General features: G+C 36.3%; 1 protein-coding gene across 1 annotated transcript in view; it reads left to right on the top strand.

The window, feature by feature from the left end:
* Positions 1-8814: 8814 nt before the first annotated feature.
* The window catches only part of LOC140148041 (rab GDP dissociation inhibitor alpha-like), a 32389-nt gene continuing 14200 nt past the window's right edge, over positions 8815-27003 (top strand). Inside the window, 2 exon segments of the mRNA XM_072169879.1 lie at positions 8815-8962; positions 21701-21808. Of these exon segments, the coding sequence (XP_072025980.1) occupies positions 8918-8962; positions 21701-21808 (153 nt within the window). The 5' untranslated portion in view covers positions 8815-8917.

Below are 27003 nucleotides of genomic sequence, written 5' to 3'. Positions count from 1 at the left end.
TTATAGGCTGATACCATTTCATGGTTCAGCAAAAAGCAGTAAAGACAAAAATACAGAACAATTTGGAGTAATGAATTAAAGAGTTGACAGGAGTTATAGGAGTTAATGTGTTTTGCTGTTTCAGTGTGCATGTTCTCACCATTGATGGTTTGGTGAACTGTCATGTAACATGGATGTAAGCGTGATCCTAAAAATGCCTTTCACGGTGACCCAAACTATTTACAAGACCTCTTCTGCATTGACGCTGGCCTTCCCTTTTAAAGGGAATTTTTATCTCAAAAAGTAACTACTAGTACACACTGGTAACAAAAGATATGTATATTATAGGGGCAAGGAATCCAATTACTTCACTGAAATGTCAGTGATTCAAGACAAGGAGTTCATATACCGTATGTTAAGAAATGAGGTACATTCTAGTGGTACCTCTTTTCTTATCTTCTATCTCACACCTTTTTTCTTTCCTCTTTTACTTTTCCCACTTTTATTTTTATTTTCCTCCCTCTTTTTGTCTGTCTTTTTACTTCCAAAGGCATTATTTCCTGATTTTCCTCAATTTTAATTGTCATTTCCTAGGAGCGGTGCTCCTCGCTCCCACACAATTTGCATTTATGCGCTCGGTCCCTCTCTCGAAACTATTAAACATGGTTGAACAAACTGGCCACGCGTGGCTGTTGAAGAATTAGTGGATTCGTCTGATCATCTGCCACGAACATACTGCAGTTACTGTCCGTTTTCCTATACACAATACACAGTGTTCTTACCATTGACGCGTAACCTTTACAAATAGTGTATGTTAGAAGTATAGGCAATTCCCTAGTTAACGTCGCTGTGTGAAAAATAACCGGCCAATATTTAAAGTACTCTTCTGAAATTCTAGAAAATATAGTTTTGTAACATTTTTATAGCTAATTTAGGTGTTTGGAAATATTCGCACTTTTGTGTTTTAGAAAGGATATGTAAACGACAGATAACACCAAACTAGAGCGGTAACCGCACCATAGCTGAACCATGGGGCTTTGGCAGTATATTGTGGTACATGTATATATCACCCCTTTATGACCCCTTAATGACCTTAAATGAATTTTAAAATATTTTAAACATGTTTAGAATGTCATAAGGATCATTGCATTTAAATAGTATTAGCTCAATTGGAGCATATTTGAAAACTTGACCTTTGACCCCTTTATGACCCCTTAATGCCCTTAAATCAATATCAAAATATTTTCAACATGTTTAGAATATCATAAGGATCATTGCATATAAATTTCAGCTCACATTTTCGGTTAAAATTACCTTTTTGACCCCTGTGACCCCTTGGATGACCTCTGATGTTAAGAAATATTTTTATTATATTCTTTACTGCTTCCTCTTTCATTTGACATCACTCGGGGGTTCATACCTTCGTGCCATATACAGATGTCCATTTCAGACCAAAGGGTTAGTTAGCTAGTAACCTAGTAACATATACTGTTATAGGCTGATACCATTTCATGGTTCAGCAAAAATCTTATGTGAGATCCACTGTCATGCAGCTATCTTTCCCCAAACCACATACTGTGGTTAAGATTCTGCTTTGATAATACTTTGAGAATTTCATAATATTTACTTTTAAATTTCTGAGAAAAAAGTCAAGCTGTGGCATGTCTACTGTAAATGTAGGTCACCATGCCTATGATAGCTATTCTGTCAATTTTCTTGGCATTTCAAGATATGAAAAGGACCCAAAATATGAATATTGACCCAGGGCTTATTATGAGTGCCACCCCGGGTGGAAAAAATATTTTTATCATATTCTTTACTTCTTTCTCTTTCATTTGACACCACTTGGGGGTTCATACCTTCGTGGCATTTAATGATATGTCCATTTCAGACCAAATGGTTGGTAAGTAAGTAAGTAAGTAAGTAAGCAAGTAAGTAACATACACTAATATAGGCTGATACCATTTCATGGTTCAGCAAAAATAAGAAGAAATTATTTCCAAACCGTGTTACGGTCCACAGCCATTATGTTTCTGAATGTGGTTAACAATATGCACACTATTGTCTCATTTCGTGAACAAAGGCCAACACAGTATTGTTACCTTGCGTTCGCTTTATAATCTTTCACCCAACGGAAACTATAATACCAGCTCATTGCTCATTGCACAGGTAAAACAGAAACATGTGTGTGTGGATTTAACCAGAGAAGATCTGATGTAACATAGTTGAGCTGTTTTCTATGAGTGTTATCTTGGTTTAATAGCTTTTAATTGGGTTTAAGTCCTGCAAAGGTCGTGGTGAGTTCTACTGTAGACATGACTGCATCATGAGATGTCGGGCTGATGACGCTGTGTGCTATGCCCGAGTGTTATGTATCTAAGGTTTATGTTTGGTCAATGGTCATAACATCAAATTTGCACACCCAGTTCAACTTAAATTGATTTGGCCTTCTCCATTTGTTTCATTTTAATTTTTCCTCAAATCGTGGTGGTCAGTTGTTGCCACTTAGCCACTCGCTGACCCTTGTATCTCCATTTCTGTTACCATGGTTGGTTACTGCCTTTTTTTATGGTTACCTCTTAATGTTGATAAGTCCATTTCCTCAAAATATCCTTCAAGTCCGGTCTCTTCGAAAATTTGACTTTCTGGTCGATCATTGATGTAGTGATTCTTAAACGCGTCTTTAATAGATTCACATTCACTGACTGCTACTATCAACTTTGTACCAATCTTGAATTTGAATATTTTGCCGTACTTCTTCGCCATTTCGGCCAGCAAATGCTCAGGTAGCCCAGTGCCAGTGCGGTAATGGCTTATCGCAAGGATTGGAAGATGTCCTAGCAGTGGTAGATTCCTTGGTCCTGGTGGTAGATTCAGGGGCGTAGCCAGCTTTCTTGGTCGGGGGGGGGGGGGCAAAATAAAATTTCGGGGGCACAGACGAAAGAAATTGCAGTTGTATCATACATCATACAATACAAAGAGACTGTATGTCTTTGAGCCTCCCGAAAAAGGCCTTATTGGATGATGTGCGCGCGTAGCGCAAAAAATGGTATTTTACACTAATTTCGCCCATTATCCGGCTGAAAAGGGCTTTAATGTTGCAATGTGCGCTGAAAAAAATGTGTGTTTTACACTATTTTTGCCCTGAATTTTTCTTTTCCTTTGCCCTCCTCAGTTTCTCTTTCATTTTTTTGTCTGAGGGGCACTTTTTCTTTCATTTTTCTCAGGGGGGGCACTCTGCCCCACCTGCCCACCCCCACCCCCCGCTGACTACGCTATATACTGGGTAGATTCGTGTGTCGTTCGAAGCCGAATGATAAGAACACTATGGCAATACATATCAATACGGTGTGTGGATGTATGAAAGGAAGAACTCTGATAATGTCATTTTTTCTTCAGTTGAACCAATTGAATATTATTATAGTCCAGAAAAACTGTTACAATTTTAATGGTTGTTTTTGTTTACCGATGACAGTGGTCTTTAATTCACTCTACTAATAGACCATGGGACAAGGCTTGCTAAGTGCTTCAGAAAGTAGTTTTCGTTCTCCCTTTCTGGGTAGAGGATGGTTTATACATGAAAATATAGCTATTATATCACTGATCAATAATATAACATTTCCCACTTTCAAAAGTTGCACGTTACTGTGTAATTTAGGAGTTATTTGGGGTTAAAAATGTGTTTTTCGTGATTTTTTTCCATTTTTGCCCAAAAATGTCAAATATTAAAATCATAGCTGTAAGTTCAAAATAAATTGAGTAGAAATTTCATTTCTATTGTAACACTGGTGAATAAAAATGTCACAGCACAACTCTAAAATATAAAAAAATGGCAAAAACCATATTTTTGTGCTATTTTGGCCATTTTTGAGCTAAAAATGTAATTTTTGCATGGGGAAAAAAATAAATATAAATTCTATTGATTTAAAAAATATGTCATTATGTCAACCTAGTTATTCTGAACAAAAAAGTTAATGATGGTGAATGTCTGTGACCTATAGTTTTTGATCTATGGCCCTTTCAAATTCATATATGGACTAAAATAGCATGTTTTTGTTCAATATTTCCAATATTACGCCAAAAATGGTCCTTTATGGCCATTTTAACCAACTTGTTAGTTTTTGGAAAGTGGGAACTTCACTTAATAATATGAACATGTAATTGTACTTTAATGTTAAGCTATTTCAAGATCCACTAGTATGCCCACTACCGTGGTAGCAGCAATTTTATCTACTTTCAATGCAGTAAAATGATGACTAAAATGATTTTGCTGCATTGAAAGTAGTAAAATTGACTATATAATTGCTTCTGCCATGGAAACCGAGCTACCAGTGGATCTACAACTAGCTTAAAATGAAAGTACTATAATATGTGACCGTACACCACGAATGAGCCGTAAATGTCCTCAATTGTATTCTGAGTTACAGTGTAAAATGGGCATGAAGGTCATATTCATAGGTATTTCAATTTGGTGCTACGTGTATCTCATTAAATGAGGAATTTGTAGACAGAAAGTTGACGAAACACACATACTTTAACTGGATCTCTAAAGATGCACTCCCGTAGCACCAAATTGAGGTACCTATGAATACGACCTTCATGCCCATTTTACACTGTAACTCAGAATACAATTGAGGACATTTACGGCTCATTCGTGGTGTACGGTCACATATATCCATAATATATGTGAAGTTCCCACTTTCCAAACACTGAAAATTTTGTTAAAATTACAAAAAAGTACCATTTTCAGCCTAATATTGGAAAAATTGACAAAAACATGCTATTTTAGTCCATATGTGAATTTGAAAGGGCCATAGATCAAAAACTATAGGTCACAGACATTCACCATATCATTAACTTTTTTGTTCAGAATAACTAAGTTGATATAATGACATATTTTTTAAATCAAGAAAATATATATTTATTTTTTTTCCCATGTAAAAATTACATTTTTAGGTCAAAAATGGCCAAAATAGCACAAAATATGGTTTTGCCATTTTTTTATATTTTAGAGTTGTGCTATGACATTTTTATTCACCAGTGTTGGAAATCCATATGACATGTAACATCTACAATAGAAATGAAATTTCTACTCAATTTATTTTTAAAGTTACAGCTATTTTAATATTTGACATTTTGGGCAAAATGGAAAAAATCACGAAAAAACACATTTTTAACCCCAAATAACTCCTAAATGAGTAAAGTAAAACGTGGGAACTTTTGGATATTAATTCAGACATATATTTACTCTTGATTTGTTATGTTTTTATGTTCTGCCCAAGAGTGGACTACGGAAGTGAAAGATAAATGCCCATGTCCCATAGTCTATAAATTACGAAACGACATGTAGCTACAAACGGTGCGAGCGATTTGCGTAAGGTTATATTTTAACTGTTGCGATTTGGTAGTTCACAGCATCTTGCGAATGGAAGTGAGCTTTGGCAAAAATTGCATTGATCATTTCATAGGGACGGGGATGGTCCATACAAATTCCCCAATGTTGACTGCTAGGCTGTATATGGGTTTCTGACCAATGGGTTTCTGTCCACTTTTGCACCACATAGTTATAATAGCTTCAAAAGTTACAAGTTATATCATAGCTTCAAAATGGCAAAGGGCAAAATCTTTCGCGCGCGAAGCATTTGTTCAATAAACTTATTCTGGGGGAAAATGGTGCCGGATTCAATATGTATACTTCGAGAAATGTTTTGGTCTAAAGATATTATGTCAATTGAAATAATTGATCATAAAAACAAAAGTTGCCCATAAATATACTTTAACCATCTTTTAGGCCTACTATTATAGCGCGCAGTATATTGGTCATTGCCATATTGAATATTAATCAAGTTCCGAGAATATAATATAATCAATACTTTTAGTGAGCAACACATACCAAGCAACATTAGTTCCATTCCCATGATGCTAAATGTACATTTTGACCACATTAATGGCTGTTTTAAATTTTCGTCATGCAATTTGAAGGGATTTTGGCGACTAGGACTATCTTTGTTATACATTGTTGGAACTAAGGCGTGGATGGAGCGCACAAAAAAACTTTGACTGTATACATGTAGGCCTATAATAAGTGTAAAGAAAGTGCACGGAGTACGCGAAAAAGTTGACAATTTTGCATTTGGCCAGAATTTTTTTTGATTGTCCATATATCCCCTCCAAAGAGTAGGGTCGGTAGGTTGCCTAGATTGTAGTTCAAAATATTACATTGTTTACTACCTTGATGAATGATAATCTTCACAAACGTAGCCTTAATACTAGATAGCCCAAATGGTGTGAATTGGGATATTTCTCTACTGTAGGCCCATACAACTCGGGATACAACTTCATTCATATTTTTAAAACAGTTTTAAACTTTTCAGCATGTAAAAAAATTGAAAGAAAAAAAAACTTTGCAAAAGCCTATTCTTTTGTACAGTAGGCCTAAACCAAAAAAACAAACGAACAAAAAAACCCCCACTTTTTCAGTTTCCAGATTAGGGTCGTGGACGGATGAGACGAGGTCAATCATGAATCAAGCAACTTTTTTTGCCTTAGGGCCTAGGCCTAAAGATTGTGCCCACCCCGGGGTGCCCATTGTAGGCCCCTATGTTAAAAGAATAAGTTGCGCAACACGGCATGATATTTTGATATCGCTCATCACTACAAAGAAGGCGTGGCAAACTGCAATGAGCCCTAAATCTACATGAAGTATCTGTCGTCTGCTATAGAATAGATCCTTCAGTCTTTCAACAAGTACGCACGTTCATCGGTTTGTGCAATCTTGCCATGTTGGTAACTGGGTGGCCCGGCTGGGTGGTGCAATAATAATGTGTATGCCTAACCCCGGGGCCTAACCCGGGATGGTAAATTCTCAAATGGTCTGCCAAAAAACGCTTCCCCACCCCCCCTTGGCCGTGCTAAAATTAATCTTTCTCCCTTTCGACGTTCCAAAATACCTTTGCCCATGCTTCAAGATGTGCCAAAAAATCTTTGACCAATACGGTAGGCGTGAGGGTAAATTGGGGGTATAAAAGGCCTAAAAAATTGTTTGATTGGCGTAGGCCCTACCTAGGCCTACCCATAGTCCCGACCCTAGACTTTTTTTCTTATATTTTTGCAATAAATAATAAAAATATAAATAAATTAAGTTCCAATTTACGCAATTTTATAGCTTAAAATGTGTGTTAAATTTTTTTTTAAATAAAGAAAAAAGAAAAAAAAATTGCCGACTGCCCGACCCTAATTTTTTTTATGTTACAATCAAACAATTTTTAAGAGCTTTTTTAGGCCTAAGTAGAACGTTAGCAATAGGTCTAAACTCTAAATCACTTTCTGTGGTCGGGAAGGTAGGCCTATCCATTTTTTGTTTGTTTCAATACCGGAAAGTAGTAGGCCTATTATAATACCGGTAGGCCCCTATGTTTTTTTTAACTTGTTTTAAAGTCATAATGTACGATCTTATAATATGAATTTGGTTAATTTTTTTCAAACCTGATTTTTTTTTTTTTAGGGATTTGTAATGTGACATGTCACAACTTGCACCTAAATGGAATCAGCCAAATTTGTTGTGTTTGTAGGTAAACAAAGCAAAGTTCGACATAAAGTCATAATTCAAGAAATTATGACTTTATGTCCGCCCATAGAACTGTGTGTTAAACGGCCAAAATAACAAGCAGTGTTTCTTTCACGTTACCTCGTTATTTCAGCTCAAAATGGACAGAAACCATTCCCGATCATTATTAGGCTCAGTATTATTTCAGCATTTTGAGTACGGTATATAATGACAAATTTAAAATTTGAAGGAAATCGTACATTAAGCCTTTAACAGATTAACTTCCATTCATGCTTTGTTTCTTGTAGGCGGTAGGCCTACTCGGTCAAAATACATGCATCATAGGCCCTACATGGTTATGGTGTTCCAGTTGCAGTTACCCCAACAAATTGGGGGGGTAAATGGGGCATTACTTGCATGGATCTTCAATTTCATAGCTATATTTAGGCCTACATTGAAAAGACATCAGAATATTTGACCTAGGCCTACTTGGTGAATAAACAAAAGAATAACAACAATAATTTTGTTTTCATGTTTGGTAGGCCTAAAATACCACGTAGGCCTAAAATACACTTTCTCTTATATATAGGCCAGAAAAAAAAATGATTTTCAGATTTAAAAAAACCCCAATAGGGCCCCCCAATTCCCAATTTTTAAGTGTCGACAAAAATTGACTGTTGTCGAAGTCAAAGCTAGTCAAAGCTATGTGATTGTCGGCAAATTGGAAGAGTCATAATGTGTTACGAAATTTTGTTGTTGTTACGTAATAGAGCTATAGGCCTAATTGTGAATGTTAGGCCTAGGCCTCAGTTAATTACCGGGTAGGGCCTACTAATTCAGAAGAAAATTTTGACCCCTACAACAACAAAAATGTGGATTTTTTTGGGAAAAAGACTGATATATGGGGTCTTTGGGGAAAAGTATTGAGTCCTCCTGTAGAGGACGCCAGGACAGGTCCCCGGCCTGGTGCAAGCCGGGGTGCAAGTCGATCCCCCGGCTGTGCGTCTTTTTCTTCTTCTTCTCCTTCTTCTTTTGGATCACCCTGAAGCACCTGTTTGGCCAAGTGGAGTGAGCCCTCTGTCGCCCAATCAGTAGGCCGAATAACTTGATTGAAATTACTGAATTATTCTTACACCAAAAGAAAGCTGAGTATTCTCTACCTCGATCTTGTTTACGGATGTATCACAAGAAATATGAAATAAATTATTGCTTTATTCAAATATGTAAAGAATCACTAAATTCAATAATAAAGGTTTACTTTTTTGTTTGATTATCATGTACAGGAGGTGAAGTGGTTGTCGGCCATCTTTGAAATCTCTCTGTAGTGTCCGTGTGTCTGGGTGCGGTGTGTAAATTGTTTGCGGAAAAAAAATCCTTAAAATCAAACTAAATATGGATGAAGAATACGATGCAATTGTTCTGGGCACAGGCCTGAAGGTAATTAAAGTCCTTATATATTACAAAAGGTGTAAATTATTTTTAAATTGATGAAAATCCACACTCATGCTACTCGATTCTCCAGTCCAGCTTGCAATTAAAATCATGAATTGAATGCCATCCAAAACATACCATGGGTAATCCTGTAAGCATGGCATGGTAAGCCTATGTATGACTATGTGATGACCACATGACCATGCATGTTGCATGACATGAAATAGATTTCTTTTATACGTGCTTTCATGTAGCACTATAGTGCCGTACTATTACATGTATTACGCTGACTTTCGTATTCGGCGAGGATGTCGATTTCGACATCCTGGTTTGTTTACAAACAGCAATGAACAGAGAGGTAGACAAAAGACCGTTCCGCTTGTCCAAACACTCAAGTATCAGAAGGATGGTCCACAATAGCGTGATTCACGTAACATGAATAGGGATTAAAAAGCTGTCACGTAGAACCATGTGAGTTCTATTGTCCAATTTGCCATCAAGATTTCATATGGAAACAGTTCAGACCCAGAACAGGATCATGTCAGAAATTAATATTTTGTTCTGGGTCTGATAATTCGGACTAGTAGCACTAGTATGTCTGGTTCCATACAGCAATACCATGAATACGCAGTATTGCTGTCTGGTTAGCATGGTTAGCATGGTTAGCAGGTACGAATAATTCCGCGTGAATTGAGACGTCGGAGCCGGTCAAACACAGAGGACCTACATCCCGTATCCTACTATCACTCAAACAAGCAAATCTCATCACAAATTCACTCACCTTGCGATCCTACATCATCAGTTGAAACAAACATCTAAGTTTCCAAAAACAACTTTGTCATTCCTCAAAACTACAAGCAACTTCATTAATAAAAAATTGAAATCCTACTATACCTGTTAATTGACAATTTTGTTCGATTTATGTCAACCAAAAGAGCGCACGAGTCAAGTCCAGTTGACCAAAATGGTATCTCCTGCATCCTGGCACAAACAAACTTGTCCCATTGCTAGACATGTCCACATTGCTTATTATAGAGGGCGACATTCAATCCAAAAAGTTGTGTCCACAGTAGCTCACAGTCAATGGCTTAACTGTGTAATCCCCATAGGGAAATACACAAATTTGAAATTTGGACACCAGAAACTTGACGACGTAGTCTAAAAAGTGCTGGTACTTTATCCTTGACCTTGATACAGAAGTCAGCATGCAGTGAAAGTTAGATTTCATAAAATAAAATCGCCTTTGAGTAAAATGGATCATCGTGGTAAAAAATGGTGCATTACATGCTTTTTTGTACAGTAAGTCAGTGTAAGGCATTGTCAATGATGGGCGCAGAAAAGTGCAGTTTTTTAAAAACAGACATTTGTCCATAACTTTGCTAATTTTTGACCTACAGACATGGTGGACCCCTCATTTTTTAAGTTAAATAATCACCTTTTTAAACAAAATAATTTCAATGTGAAATATCTTACTTGAAAATTTTGTTAACATGCCTACCATTGCCACTGTACAACTCTAAGAATAAAGGAGCTGTTGTAGCTGTGTGGCACCATTTACATGTGAATTATATTATGCCAAACAACCACAGATGCTAGCCAGATCAACCAGCATAAATAGCGCCCCTCATTAAAATGGTATCACATGACATTCAATGCACCTCTGCATTGGCTCACTGCATACAAAATTTTCAAAACTGAAGACATGCAAGTTTCATTCTTCTAGAACTCGAGTTAAGAATTAAGCTGGGGGTTCAGGTATTTTGAATCTAGTAGATGAAAGGTTTAATATTGTAAATGCCTGTGTGTGAATTTGTGCTGCCCAGTCCCATCTTCATGTTGCCCGGAAGCAATATGCAAGGATTTTCCCCTAAATTTTCAGATCCCATGCATGTGATTGGTCAGTTCTGTGCATGTGATGAGTGCATGCATTCAGTGCCAAGCTAATTTGCATACCTTATAGTTGTGTTAGTAGTTTGTATGTGCCTGGTCACCTCAGATATGACGCGTCAGTATCACAATCGGTGGATCGGATTGGTTGAAATCAACGCCACGCTTTTTGACCTTACAGGGGTCAGAGATATGCATATTCATGTATGAAAACAGCGATCGCGGATATAGTATCATCACGGGACTGAGAAATGCGACATTTTCGATGTTTGTACCGGTAATTTCAGACACGGAGACTCATGGAGATTTCGACAAATTCGTCCAAAAGGTAACCAAAGGGTTGGGGATCGCATTTTAACTATCACTAAATGTTTCGGAATTGAGGTCGGCTAAAAAAGTAGACAGTTTCGGGACTGTAATTGGTGTAGATGTCACATTTTGAACAGTGAGCGATAGTGACCAATTTGATGCTCAGCACAAGTGTTTATCTTTACTCAGGGTAGCATGGTAGCAGCCATGGCAGCAGGTAGTGCCGTACTAGTCTAGTATTCATGTACTAGTATTTGTTTTTTATGTATTTGGCAAAATTGACAACAATAGGCCTACAGAAAATAACAAATATGGGTAAAGTCAAAAATAATCGCACCGTTTGGTTTTTGATGCCTGCTATGCAAATGAAAGAGACCAGCAAAGAAATTCATCTTTCAAAAAGTGCGTTATGATTTTCCCTTTAACCACAGCAATTTGTAGTGTCATAGCTGTCATGTAAAAAATAATATGCCCAATTTTCTTCCCCATATGGTCAGGAGTGTTACATTTTAGCGTGACAAGAAAAGAGGTAGGCCCCCTACTTGTTTTTTAATCATGCACTGTAAAAGATATACAAGTTGCAAAGTGTTGAATGGGTTTACATGGCATTTTGTGAAGTATCTGCTATTATTAAGTACCAAATTCTTTCATAATTAGTCGCTTAATAGTAGGCCTGGCATTTTCGGGTAATTTTTTTTTTTTTTTTAAGTAAATAAATATAATAATATAAACTCAACACAAAATCTACACAATGTAGAGAATTTTATTTGCAAAAATCAGTAAACGGCAGCTATTATAAAAGCACCCAAAAACACCCAATTTTTCAAAATTGCTGCCCTTGGTCGTAGGAAGTGTTAACATATTATATATCTGCACAAGCGACTGATAGCCTATCTTTAGTATTGATGCTTTCAGGCTTTAAATGATAGCAAGAAATGGAAATCGCCCTGGCAAAGGAAAGATTTTAATTGTGAAATTGATCGCCGCATCTTAATTAGAGTCGCCAATAGTCGTTAGTCGTGACTATTACTGATAGTCGCGACTACGACTATTGAAAACCAAAAGTCGACTAATGCAAGTATATTTTTGTGTTAAAAAATTACTTTAAAAGTGCCAGTTATTCGCACCAAAACCAACCAAATACTAACATAAACTGCGAAAAATGTGAAAAAATGTTAGTCATTGTCTTACCAATAAGTAACGTAACACTAACAACAAGTAATCATAAAGTCCATAAATCATCAATAAATTGGTGTTATTTGACTTGTTGTCGAACTACTTACCCACAAGACAAAAGCCGTCAAAAAACTCAAATTACTTAGAACTGTCGAATATCTCATTATGATTATAATTTATGCAGCGATAACAGGGGTAGTAGCATCATAGCGTGCATACAGACCCAGGTTGGGTGTTTGTACCAACTACTGAAGGTATGAGATTATTTTAACTTTGGAAAGAAACAACGAGAACTTCCGAGAAGTGTTTTCCAAAAGGGAAAATTTAGGAACATATTATGAGATTAGAACTTTTCACGTAATTTCAAAAAGCTATGCTTATTGTGGTAACAGAATATTTAGAAAGCAACAGGAAAATAAACAAATTAGCTGACAAAACAGTCGTAATGTTGCAATGCCACCCCTGTAGCGACAAATGCAGTAGTCTAGATGAGGTCATCAGGTGACGTAGGTCGGAGGTGAAAGTTAATCGTACATGCACGATGCAACACGTTCATGAGCATACCATGGAAAATATGCACTGCCGTACCGGCATGTTTACACATTTTCATGCACAGCAAAACATGGAAACGAACGAAGATCGCTATCAATATGAAGGTTTAAGAAATTATATGAAGTTTCTTGTGCTGTTGCTGGAAAGTGGCAAGTGAATTTAATTGAACAGAAAAGTTAGGCCTATATTACAGCATTTTACAGTCAAATATTTGCATCGCAAACGTGCGATACAGTGTAGCAATTTGTATCGCAACAGTGCTGGACTGCTGGTGTGTGTAGCAAACTGTGATGCGATGCCGGCAATCACAGGTCCTGTAATCATGCATTATAAATACTAAATTGCCACCAATCTTTCACCCGATTTTTCAGTCCAATTTTAACCACAGATAGTCGCGACTATTTGCTGTCGACTAGGAAAAAAGTGATAGTCGCCCAACTCTATCAAACCGGGACTCAAACTGGGTACATATTTTTTTCTTTCTGTACACTGCCAATGCACTACGCGAATCCATATGGATTCGCCCGGTTGATGTTTTACGAGAATCTTTGCGCGAATCGATTCGCGTCGGATTTCTGAGCCTGATAACATTTTTAAGTAGGATATTTCACATGGAAATTATTTTAACTTGAAAAATAAGGGGTCACAGTTGGCAGTCCATGCTTGAAAAGCGTGTCACATACTTTAAACTGGTTAAAAAGCGTGGAATGATAAAGCGTGGGATAAAAACAAAAAGCATGGGGCTTGTTTCAACTTACACCATGAATGATAAACAGGCTTTGCTGTTTGAAATTTGCAGGGGAGCTTTTAATCGCTCTCCTTGAGTGCTACAGGAGCTCTATAGCACAAGGAGAGCATTTTTACTGTCGTATAATGTGGTTATTATTGTTACACCAATGGTAGGCGAGCAATAAAAAGCTCTCAGCTTTATTTGAGGGGAGTGATGGGGAGCAATCACTCTACATTGTAGCTCTCCTCAAACGGCAAAACCTGGATAAAATAATCTTAGTTTCCAAGTAAAAACGCCAAACCCGCAAACCATATCGCGGGTTAAAATTCCATTTGAATGTATGTTCAAGTGCTTTCAGCGCAATCCTCCCAAACCCCTGCCAGAACTCATTATGTGACATGATCTGGTCCATGGGGGGCAAAGGTGGCAAATATGAAACTGAGATACATGTAAAGGCAAAAATATGGAGTAAAAAACAATAAAATACATAAGAAAATAGACATCAAAAAACTTCATAACTTAAGAACCAAGTATGCTAGACCTTTCGTGTTTTCAGTAAATGATAGTCTATTGTACATGTATGTACCCCCGTAATACAAATGTATGTATTTAAATAATGTAATAACTAGACTTAGCTGTGGTCTAAGACCACGAACACAGCCGTGTTGTGACCCCTTAATGACCTTTGACCCCAAAATATATGAATACCCTATAGACATTGGCTAATTCAATGTATGTGTGCATGTGGCATCACTTTGCCATGTTATTTGTGGTAGAAGAGGCATTTAGAAGGAATTTCGTTTTAGACAGGAAGTGACCACTAAATGACCTTTAATCCCAAATAAAAAAATACCAGATATACATTGGATAACCACAATTCATGTTTGAACATACCGTTACTGTCCTATGTTTTGTTTAGCTAATAAAATTTTTGAAGGTATTCCGTTTTATACCGGAAGTGACCATTTAATGACCTTTGACCCCAAATCTGTGTACACCTCACAGACACTGGGTAATGACAATGCATGTGTGCAAGTGGCGTCACTGTCCTACGTAATTTGTGGGTGAAGATACATTTTAAAGGTATTTCGTTTTATACCGGAAGTGACCCCTTAATGACCTTTGACCCAAAATAAAAAAATATCACATATACACTGGGTAACCATGTGCAATTCATGTGTGAACATACCGTTACTGTCCTATGTTTTGTTTAGTTAACAGAAATTTTTGAAGGTATTTCTTTTTATACCGGAAGTGACCCAGTTAATGACCTTTGACCCCAAATCAGTGTACACCCTATAGACACTGGGTAATAACAATTCATGTGTGAAAGTGGCGTCACTGTCCTCACGTAATTTGTGGGAGAAGATGCAATTTAAATGTATTTAGTTGTATACGGAAGTGACCCTTAATGACCTTTGACCCAAATTTAAAAAATACCACATATAAACTGGGTAACCACAATTCATGTGTGAACATACCGTTACTGTCCTATGTTTTTCTTAGCAAATAAAATTTTTGAAGTTTTTTCGTTTTATACCGGAAGTGACCCCTTAATGACCTTTGACCCCAAATCTGTGTACACCCCATAGACACTGGTTAATAACAATGCATACATGTGTGCAAGTTAGGGTGCATCTATAGCCCCCATAGTTTGCATTATTTTTGTCCATAGCCTTAACACGTTCCACTTGTCCCAAAACTAATCCCTACCAAATTTTATTGAATTCGGAGTTTGTCTTATGGGGCCACCGCAGGCTTGAAGTCTGAACATGGGCTTGTCCATTGAAACGTGTAGTAAAGTGAACTTTGCACTCTAAAAACACACTAATATCCTATATAATGCATGTAATGTATAAATGGAAAGAAGAGGGCCATATGAAACTTAACTTTAATACTCTACTGTGGGATTTGTTTGTTGGATATTCAGATGAGGGTCAAAGGTCAACAGAGTTCAATGTCAATAAAGGTTAAAGGTCAACCAAATAAGGTCAAAGGTCAACAATAAACGAATACATGTATTATGACATTCAGACACCACATTGGTGAAGTAATTCTCACACAAGTTTTCAATGATCTACAAACTGAGGTATCAAGATCGCAGGAAGTCACCTTACTTATTCACAAGATTTCGCAAGAACTTTGACCTGCTCCCACATGGAGGCAATCAGCCGCTTGCGCAATTGAATGTTGCCAATCTCTGTGAGCCAGGGTTAAGCATGCAGATAGAAGAGTGGATATGGAGAAGTGAAGTACTGCAAATCCTGAAAACACAGAAGGACCTGAAGAGAGATGATTATCTTGAGTTTGTGCATCCTCTTAGGAAGCGCTGATGCTGTAATGTCAGCTAAATTCAAGCAACCTGAAGCTCTCCACAAAGCCAGGTGGATGGCAAAGCTACTTTACTCAATAATGATCTGTTTGCTTGAAGCCCAGATTTAACAGCTGCCACTAGGTAGGTACCAAGACCTAGGTATCAAGTGTCGAAAGTGAGAGAATTTGTTATCTTCACCACTCTGATCCCTAGTGTTCGTGGTGGTTTGACCTACACTTCAGCTGCTGATGCTCCATGCCATGATCTCAATCTATTTCACAAGTTGCTCATGTATGAGGCTGTGAATCATGTATGAGCCATTTCTTCAAGTACAATTAAAGCTTTGAAGTGTCACCTATACTTGACAAGAGAGATAGTGTCCGTTGCACTGTTACTGTTTAGTGATATAGTGCCTACAGATGAGCGATGTGCACTCACTGATAAACTCCTTGCAGTTAAACCTGCAGTAAACATCTTGGCACCTAAGAAGCGGATTGGATTAGCCTTTGGAAAGCTTGAGCTTCCAACCAACATCACATGGAGCACCGCTGCAACATCTCTTGGAGACTTGGTCAATGAGGACTCATGGTTCACTATCTACATCCTGCAAATAAACACTGACTTTCTCACTGAAGATGTTGATACATGGTCGAATTCTCCAGCATATCGAGAATCCTTTGCCAACATTGGAGCCATCAGTGTTATCAACGACTGTGCAGAACATGGTGTAAAGCTTAGCGCGGACTTCTTGGATGCAACAAGAACGGAAAAGCACTCCAAAATACACTGCAAGTTGTTGAACTAAGCCGCTAGAACGAACTAAATCTCCGAAAGCGCAAATCTAACGCTGCTGATTAAAACCAGACTCCTAAAGAAGCACTGAACTTCTTAATGAATGTAATAGCGAGTGCTGCAAATAGCATTTTAGGATTGTAAAACTCTTTTACATAAGGCAGCTATTACTTGATACAGCAATCATGACTGCAAACATAGCTACCATGTATAAAAAATATGCAAATACTTTGGAAATGGTCTAAAATATCTTTAAATTGATGCACTTAACAGTATTGAGAAAACGGCAGCTATAATAAACCACACAAAGTATATGAATCTAAATAGCTGCCTTATGAAACTGTGGTTTAGCTTATCATAAATGTTCTGATGGCGGTGGCCCCATAGACGAGGTCCGATTTGATGAAATTTTGTGTGAGTATTTATTTTGATAGTGGAACACATTAATGCTATGGACAAAAATCAGAGTTAACATTTTAAAAATAGGGGGGCTATAGATGCACCCTAGTGCAAGTGGCGTCACTGTCCTACAGAATCTGTGGAAGAAGATGCATTTTAAAGGTATTTCGTTTTATACCGGAAGTGACCCCTTAATGAGATTTGACCCCAAATAAAAAAATACCACATATACATTGGGTGACTGCAGATCATGTGTGAACATACCGTTACTCTCCTATGTTTTACTTAGCTAATAAAATTTTTTGAAGGTATTTCGTTTTATACCGGAAGTGACCCCTTAATGACCTTTGACCCCGAATCTGTGTACACCCCATAGACACTGGGTAATAACAATGCATGTGTGCAAGTGGTGTCTCTGTCCCACATAATTTGTGGAAGAAGATGCATTTTAAGGTATTTCTTTTTATACCGGAAGTGACCCCTTAATGAGCTTTGACCCCAAATAAAAAAAATACCACATATACATTGGGTGACTGCTGAATGCTGATCATATGTGAACATACCGTTACTGTGCTATGTTTTACTTAGCTAATAAAAAAATTTGAAGGTTTTTCGTTTTATACCGGAAGTGACCCCTTACTGATCTTTGACTCCAAATCTGTGTACACCACATAGACACTGGGTAATAGCAATGCATATGTGCAAGTTGGATCGATGTCCTACGTAAGTTGTGGGAGAAGATGCATTTTTCACGTTTTTGACACCTATGATCCCTGCGTGACCTTTGACCCCATGAGTTTCATGTGACATGTAGGGGCTCGGTCAATGATCATTGTGACCAAGTTAGGTCAAAATCGATGTAAGCATGTGAGTGCTAGAGCAAATGTAATGGTTGACAGAAGAAAGAACCTGTAAGAAAAAAGACCCTGTGGCCCATTCCATGTCAACTCCAGGGATGTGCACTGCAGCACCTCTTCAATTTTTTTTCTTTTTCTGTGTGGTGGTAGATATTGATGAAAAGTAAAATCCTGAAAATTTGAGCTTCATACTCCATTTCGTTTTCCGTGGCATCAATTTGAAATTTAGGGGTCAGCGTAAAAATGTGTCGCAACGCTGAAGACGATGTTTGGAGGTCCATAAATGTATAAAGGGAACCCTTTAAAACTTTGAAAAGTATGTATCCTGGGGTACATTTTGGTGTAGAATTCAAATCTGCTATCAGAAAACTTGTAACTCCTTTACTTTAAAAGATATAGGGCCCTCAAAATGCAACTTCGTCCAACCAGGACCAACTTTGGGGGTCAGAACTCCAAAAGTAAAAATAATTTTATTGTCCATTTTTTTGCCAGTCAGAGCCCTTTGGTAGGACATTACTCTTATCCAATATTGAGCATATTAGAATACATTTAGCTGAGATATTACCCATGCAAAACCACTTTTTTTACATTTTGACCCCCCTGAAAACCAATGTCAGACAATTTGCCCCACCATCAACTTCAGATATGTTGAAGATATATTCTTGGACAACATTTCTGAGAGATATTGGCTTTGGGTCTCGATGGCTTCAACACATCAGTTAGGTTTGCCTTCTCCATAGATACATACTTTTCAAAGTTTTAAAGGGTTCCTTTATACATTTATGGACCTCCAACATCGTCTTTTCGCTTGCGACACATTTTTACGCTGACCCCCTAAATTTCAAATTGATGCCACGGGAAAGCGAAATGGAGTATGAAGCTCAAATTTTCAGGATTTTACTTTCTCATCAATATCTACCGCCACACAGAAAAAGAAAAAAATTGAAGAGGTGCTGCGGTGCACATCCCTGGAGTTGACATGGAATGGGCCCTGTAAGAAAAAAGACACAGCCGTGACGTTAGTCACGGCTGTGTAATTAGGCCCTACAGTAACACAATTTTCAAAAATGCCTCCTTTGGCCCCCATAGACCAGATCGTGTCACATACAGTACACGTAATATGCAAATTATGTCCGATCTTCAAACGTGTTGTATATTATAGGGGCAAGGACTACAACTACTGCACTAAAAATTCAGCAACTCAAGGCAAGTAATTATTGATTTATTGATCAAATACTGGTTTTCCCTCATTTTTGACTGTAACTCCACAACTGTTGTCTGTGCTGAAATAAAATTTCCAGTGCAGTAGTTGTAGTCCTTGCCCCTATAATATACACATCTTACTTGTCACCAATGCGCTATAATATTTGAGAAAAATGCAAAAATAGGCACAAAATTGGCCAGGGGTGTAGTACCCCTTTAATAATATACATGTATACGCTACATACATGTAAAGTCTGTTTTTCACACATTTAAATGCATACCATATGCTTGTATCGATGCCACAATTGCACAGGTGCCAGTACATCTGCAGATGGGCATTATCTATGTATTATTAGGGGAATAATTTTACCCTGTTTGAAGAAGATTTGGTGGATGTTGATATTGACTGGCGACTAAGTTAGTCATACAAACCTATTTGTGTAGGGTAGTAGGGGGAGGGGTACAAAATAGGGGAATAATTTAAGGATTTTAATTTTTATATGGTCTTGACAGGAAATAATCATGGCTTTACATCTCTGGATTTCAATCAAGAGGCTCATTTGTTTGATAATATAAGATCTATAATGGCAATTAGAAGAAGTGTCTGGTTTCCTCGGTATTGTTTTTTCGACACACATATTACCAGAATATAAATTCAAGATTGTAGCATGTGATAGTAGCCCTGAGCTAAAATGATCTCATTCTTTTGGCACTATAGTTCAAAAACCTTCATTCAACAATTTAATATTTTCCCACGATAAATGGCATTCTTAAACATTACTTCACATCCCCCATGCACAAAGCAGTACAGCACCTGTCGTACTACATATTATGTACCTACAGGGTGATTTAAGGGGTACTACACCCCTGTGATAAATTTGTGACTATATTTGCATTTTTTCAAAAATTTTCTCAAAAATGATAACACACTGGTAACAAAAGTTTTGTATATTATTGGGGCAAGGAATCCAATTACTACACTGAAATTTCAGTGACTCAAGACAAGCAGTTCAGTATGATAGGAAACGAGGTACATCCTAGCGGTACCTTATTTCTTATCATAAATAACAAACCGCTTGTCGTGGGTCACTGAAATTCCAGTGTAATTGTATTCCTTGCCCTATAATATATAACTTTTGTTACCACTGTGTTATTAGTTTTGAGAAAAATGCAAAATAGACACAAATTGATCGAGGGTGTAGTACCCCTTTAAAATGAACTGTACCCAAATTCAAAAATTAAAATTAAATACTTACCTACATTTAAATAATTTGCGTTTGTAAGCTGTAACAGGATAGTATGTTACCTATTATTGGTGAAAAAAATCATGTCTTTACCTCAAAATGGTATTGAAGAAAAGTACAATTTCATAAAACACACCAATTTTGTTACTGCGGTAGAGAACACGGATAAACTTGGTTCCATGTGTTGGTCTAAAAATGGGATGATAAATTGAAAATGCGATATCTTCTGACTAAAACCACTTATTATCAAAATTCAAAATTTCTACTACAGAACACTTATCACTGCTTTCTATGATAGTTTTTGATATGTACAATCTCTGCGAATATATATAAAAAAATGGGTAAAGTTGGGTACAGTTCATTTTAAATCACCCTGTATTATTGAGATTGGTGGAATAACGTCCAAGTGCCCCATCCAGGCTGCAATCGATTAAGATGTACACAGTCATACATATTTCATATGAAGCAAAGAACATGCACCCTGAATAGTAATTATTATATTGCAGTGACAGCTGTTTAGTCTAGCCCATTACTAGGATACTAGCAAGCATCTATTAAAGTTCTAAAGGTCAACGGAAGTCAAAATTTTAGCAAATTTCTAGACGCACTTAAAAATTTATTTGAAGAAGTATGAAGAAGAAGACTAATTATCAAATTCAATGTATTGCACAAAGTGTGGGGATATTGTTGCAATCAGGGAGCTGTTTTTATGACTTCAGCAATCTAGTTTTCCAGAAGTTTATTTCATTTGCAAATTTGACTAATTACCGGTCATTAGTAAAACAAACTTGAAATTTGTTAGTAGGTTTTATTACCATTTTCAAAATTACACATTTTGTATTCAAAATAGGTCCCCAAAGGCATGCATAATATACAATTGGAAAAAAAGACCCAAGTTAAAATCTTTCCTTTATCAGTGCCGGTATGTAGAACAACTCAAACTTGTTCATCTACCACTCTCCTTAAGTTCAGTGTTCAGCTACCCTTCTTACAGATTTCAGAGGAGCAGTTTGAACAGCTCTCCTTCATACCATCATAAACAGCATTTATGCCCGGTGTCCCGGATGTGAGATCGCCAAGTAGGGAAATGAAAATGAAGGAAAATCATGCTATTTGATAACATTTGTTAATTGTAATTTTTTGGTTTTTTTTTTTTTTGGATGAAATAATAATCACAAAATATTCTGGTATGTTAATTAATATATTTTCATGACTAAATGGTTGTTTATGCCCTCGGGCCGATGAATGAACCCCTAAAATATTTGTATTTTGTTGTTTCAGGAATGCATTATCAGTGGTTTGCTTTCAGTGGATGGCAAGAAGGTTCTACACATGGACAGGAATAAATACTATGGTGGGGAGAGTGCTTCAATTACTCCGCTAGACGATGTAAGTCCATACCAAGATTTAATTTAGTTTTCTGCTGCCATTGCATGACAACTGTATTTACTTCTTGGTTTTTATTAATCAGCCATGTTCAAGTACAAGTCTGGGTTCCTACATGGTGAAAAGGTATCACCTGTTTGCATTAATTACTAATTCCTTTTGCCGTGGCTGAGGACTTTGCCTTTTCTATTTGACTTGTATGGAAAAATACAATTGAGATTAAGGGCTGGGGTATGAACGTTTGGACAGTATTTATTTTGGGACATTAGAGCACATCAGACATATCGAATTGCATTCTGAATCTGAAGAATGTCATTCTGATATCAAATAATTTTGGTTTTTGAAATTAGCAATTTAATACACATTTTATGGCAAATCATTAAAATTGATATTTTTGATATTTAACAGTACTCGAAGTAAACTTTATAAATCTGATGATTTATACTTAGCGATGTATGTAGGTGGGATGAAATGCCGACGATCAATTGAAAATTTTGACCTTTCGTTTTTGAAGATATGGATTTTTTTTCCCAAAACACCAAAAAAATTAGGTCTTTTGGGAAAAAATCTATATCTTCAATATGAAAGGTCAAAATTTTCAATGAATTGACCTTCTACTTTTCCTCCTGCTACATACACTTTAAAATATATCATTAGATTTATATAATTTACTTTCGAGGACTGTTATATATCAAAAATTTGAAAAATATCAAATTTTTATAATTTGTCATAAAATTTGTATTATATTGTGATTTTCAAAAATGAAAATTATTTGATATCAGAAAGACATGCTTCGTATTCAGAATGCAATTCGATAGGTCTGAGTGCTCTCATGTCCCACAAAAAATACTGTCGAAATGCAATAAACGCTCATTTTAGATCCCTTAAGGGGGTACTACATGTACACCCATTGATTTTTTGCATTTTTTGCATTTTGTGAAGAAATTACAAAAAAAAAATTGGACAAAGTGGTATGCAAAATGAAGGGGCAAATCTTCTCGTTTTATTGGTGGCATCGATATCAATGTAGCTTACATGCTTTTGAAGATAGAAGCCAAAAGGAGGTACATCACTGATGATTTAAATTCACTTCATTTTGGAAAGCTTACTATCAACAGATTTCGTTAAAATTTTGGATATGTGTTGCTAACATTAGGAAATAATGTTGATATATAAAATGGGAATAAGTGGTCCCTGATTTCTTTTATGACTTCATGAACTTGGTGCTCCACAACTATCAAAAAAACGAACCGGTTAAAATGCTTCTATTTTCAATGTCGAGCTATATTTTGTATTTTGAACTTGCAACACTATGTCACTGAAACTTAATTAAGCCATAGGTAACAGGTTACCACAACCACACTACAGCAATGTTGAAAAAGATCGTATTTTTTGTCACCTATACCACCATATTAGTTTTCCGTAAGCTTCATTTTTGTGATTTTGGTAACTATTTTATATTTATTTGCCCAATCCAACTCAACTAGGCAATCTAAATTGTACTCACCATTTACATCCCAAGGTATTTTAGTATAGGCCTATCCACCTCACACATTTCCATTATATATCCAGTAACAGACAAAATATCAAAATTGATGCCTCATTATGACATACATGATATCACAGACTATCACATGTATTCAAAATTGATGCCTGAATTTGACCTGAACCAATTGACCTATAACCTGACCTTTGATGACCTTATAGCCTTTTTTAATCTCTTTTCCTAACAACATATTATAGAAGATACATACATGGTGTAGTATTGAATTGTCTATGTGGAAGAGATTATTTAGGCCTATTTAATTTATTCAGTGTTATAATCAGTGAGTATATTTCTATAGATAGTATAACAAAGGATTTAATGTATTCTATTCATGTATTCTACTTGGACATGTTCAATGGAATAAATTATGGTTTGTTATGAAACACACATCTCAGTTACCAGGATACAGTAAACAAAAAAATATATAGGGCTAAAATGATTTTCTAAAATGGTTTAAAACCACTTTGTATGTAGAGATATTTTATAAGTTCAAGACATGAGATGATGAACATATTTATATACTTTATAAATTTGCAACAAAAAAAAGAAGATGGGTACTGATGAAAATCGGGGTATTAAATCGCCTTAAGGTAGAGTCTGAAGTTTACCGTTTTCTAAAATCCATTTTCCGTGCTGTAATCCGTGTTGTAAAATTTGTAAATCCGTGTCATGAATAAAGCTTCAAATGTGAACAATGATATTAATGTCACAATAAAGTGTTCAATATCACGATCAATATGCTCTGATTGGAATATTCTCACGATAATAGGCCGACTATTACAATGTTTGGAGGGATACACATGTATAAGAGGTTCATACCTTGGTAATATACCTTTATTTCGGTATTATTAAGGCGATATAATACCCCGATTTTCATCAGTACCCCTCTTCTTTTTTTTCTTGCAAATTTATTAAGTACATATATATGTTTATCACCTCATGTCCTGAACTTATAAAATATATCTACATATAAAGTGAATTTCAACAATTTTAGTAAGTCATTTTAGCCCTATATATTTTTTGTTTACTGTAACCTAGTAACTCAGATCTGTGTTTCATAACAAACCATAATTTATTCTTTTGAAAATGTTCAAGTAGGGTACATGAATAGAATACATTAAATCCTTTGTTATACTCTCTATAGAAAATCTATAGTGGTGCATGCAAAATACCTACCATGATATAACACTGAATAAATTAAATAAACACTTATACAATGGATGTATAGTCATTAGTTGTTAGGAGAAGAACAGGCTATTAGGTCACCGTATGTCAGGTTATAGGTCAATTGGTTCAGGTCAAATTTAAGCATCAATTTTGAATACACATGTGAGAGTCTGTGATATCATATGAGGCATAATTTTGATATTCTGTCTTTAACTGGATATATATCGAGAAGTGCATGGTGGATATACTAATATACCTTGGGATGTAAATGGTGAGTACAATTTAGAATGCCTAGTTGAGACGGATTTCACAAATAAATATAAAATAGTTACCAAAATCACAAAACTTAAGCTTACGGAAAACTACCCAATATGGTTGTATAGGTGACAAGAAATACAATTTTTTTCATCATTGCTGTAGTATGGTTGTTGTAACCTGTTACCTATGGCTTAATTAAGTTTCAGTGCAATAATTTCGCAAGTTAAAAATGCAAAATATAGCTCAACATTGAAAATAGAAGCATTTTAACCAGTTCCTTTTTGATAGTTGTGGAGCACCAAGTTCATGAAGTCATAAAAGAAATCAGGAACCACGTATTCCCATTTTACATATCAACTTTATTTCCTAATGTGTTAGCAACACATATCCAAAATTTTAACGAAATCCGTTGATAGTAAGCTTTCCAAAATGAAGTGAATTTAAATCATCAGTGATGTACCTCCTTTTGGCTTCTATCTGTAAAAGCATGTAAGCTACATTGATACCGATACCACCAATAAAACGAGAAGATTTGCCCTTCATTTTGCATACCACTTTGTCCAATTTTTTTTGTAATTTCTTCACAAAATGCAAAAAATGCAAAAAAAATCAATGGGTGTAGTACCCCTTAAACAGTATTTTTATCATAAAAATTGACATACATAATTCATGATTGTTTAATTGTTTTTAACATTTATTTCTCTTATCTTTTAACAATATTTGTCACATCATACAAAAACGTCATTTTCCGTGTTGTATCTCCGATTCCGTGAATTTCTTCCATTTTCCGTAAAACTTCGGACTCGAGATTAAGGCAATTTACTGTCTTTTGCCAGGTTGGTTAAGGGGTACTACACCCCTGGCCAATTTTGTGCCTATTTTTGCATTTTTCTCAAAAATTATAGCGCATTGGTGACAAGTAAGATATGCATATTATAGGGGCAAGGACTACAACTACTGCACTGGAAATTTTATTTCAGCACAGACAACAATTGTGGAGTTACAGTCAAAAATGAGGGGAAACCACTATTTGATCAATAAATCAATAACTACTTGTCTTGAGTCACTGAAATTACAGTGTAGTAACTGGATTCCTTGCCCCTATAATATACATAACTTTTGTTACCAATGTGTTATTAGTTTTTGAGAAAAATGCAAAAATAGTCACAAATTTATCAAAGGGTGTAGTACCACCTTAACTGTCCTCGGCAAACAAAAGTATCTTCCTCATATTGTCTTTACAAGTTACATCCTTTTACCATGTGAGAGTCATTGACAAAGTCAAAAGGAATTTTTAAGGAAGTACCGTAAAATGGGGTGACTTTGGACACTGGGGTGACTTTGGACACACATGGGAAAAACTATTATTTCACGTAGGCTGTTTTACCTTTTAATATTTCTAAGAATATTTTTGTATGTTCTTATGTGGTAATGTATGGACATTACAAATGACTAAAGTTTTCCAGTATAATGTGTTATCTTATATGTTTTTCAGAACTTTTTAGCGAGGTCCATAAAATACAGGATTTTTGTGGTGGTCAAACTTTCGGTACTCCACCGGAACATAAGAGTGGAAACTCAAGCCTGTTGGTTGGATAGTAAACACAGATGAATCAAGAACCTACCTGGATAGTCATGATATCTAGCCACTCTTAAGAATTTAAAAGAGGCTGTGTCCAATGTCACCCCAGGGTTTGGCTTCCTTTCTGGGGTGACTTTGGACATAACTAATGAATACAAAAAAATTTGACACTTTGTTAAAAATACACCACAGTGACCATGCCCTACCACAACAGTGTCCTCTGTGCTCCTACACACCTCACAACTACTTCCACCCTCTCCATTGCTCTACTCTTCAGGTCGGGGTGACTTTGAACATGCACTTGATTACATGGTGTCTAAAGTCACCCCAAACCCAGGGGTGACTTTGGACAAACTTTGCCCCCCAAAAATTATCGTACAATAAAATAAACTCGAGTTGACCTTATGGGCATGAACTGTCCTCTATTGGTACTTGCCAAACCCAACATGAAACTCAGAATTCTACTGATCATTATAAAAATATTTACGACAATACATCAAAATTGTCCAAAGCCACCCCATGTTACGGTAACATGTATGTGAGGTTATTGGATACACCCTCCTTCCGTAAGAATCTTGTGTTGTCAATCCTCGAAGTCAGTAGCATAATCCATTCCCAATATTCACTGGAAGGGAAATACAAATT

The sequence above is a fragment of the Amphiura filiformis genome, chromosome 3 (genome assembly GCF_039555335.1).
Source record: "Amphiura filiformis chromosome 3, Afil_fr2py, whole genome shotgun sequence".
Classification (NCBI taxonomy): Eukaryota; Metazoa; Echinodermata; class Ophiuroidea; order Amphilepidida; family Amphiuridae; genus Amphiura; species Amphiura filiformis.
Note: the sequence above shows the minus strand (reverse complement) of the source record. Positions and strands in the feature narration are given on the sequence as shown.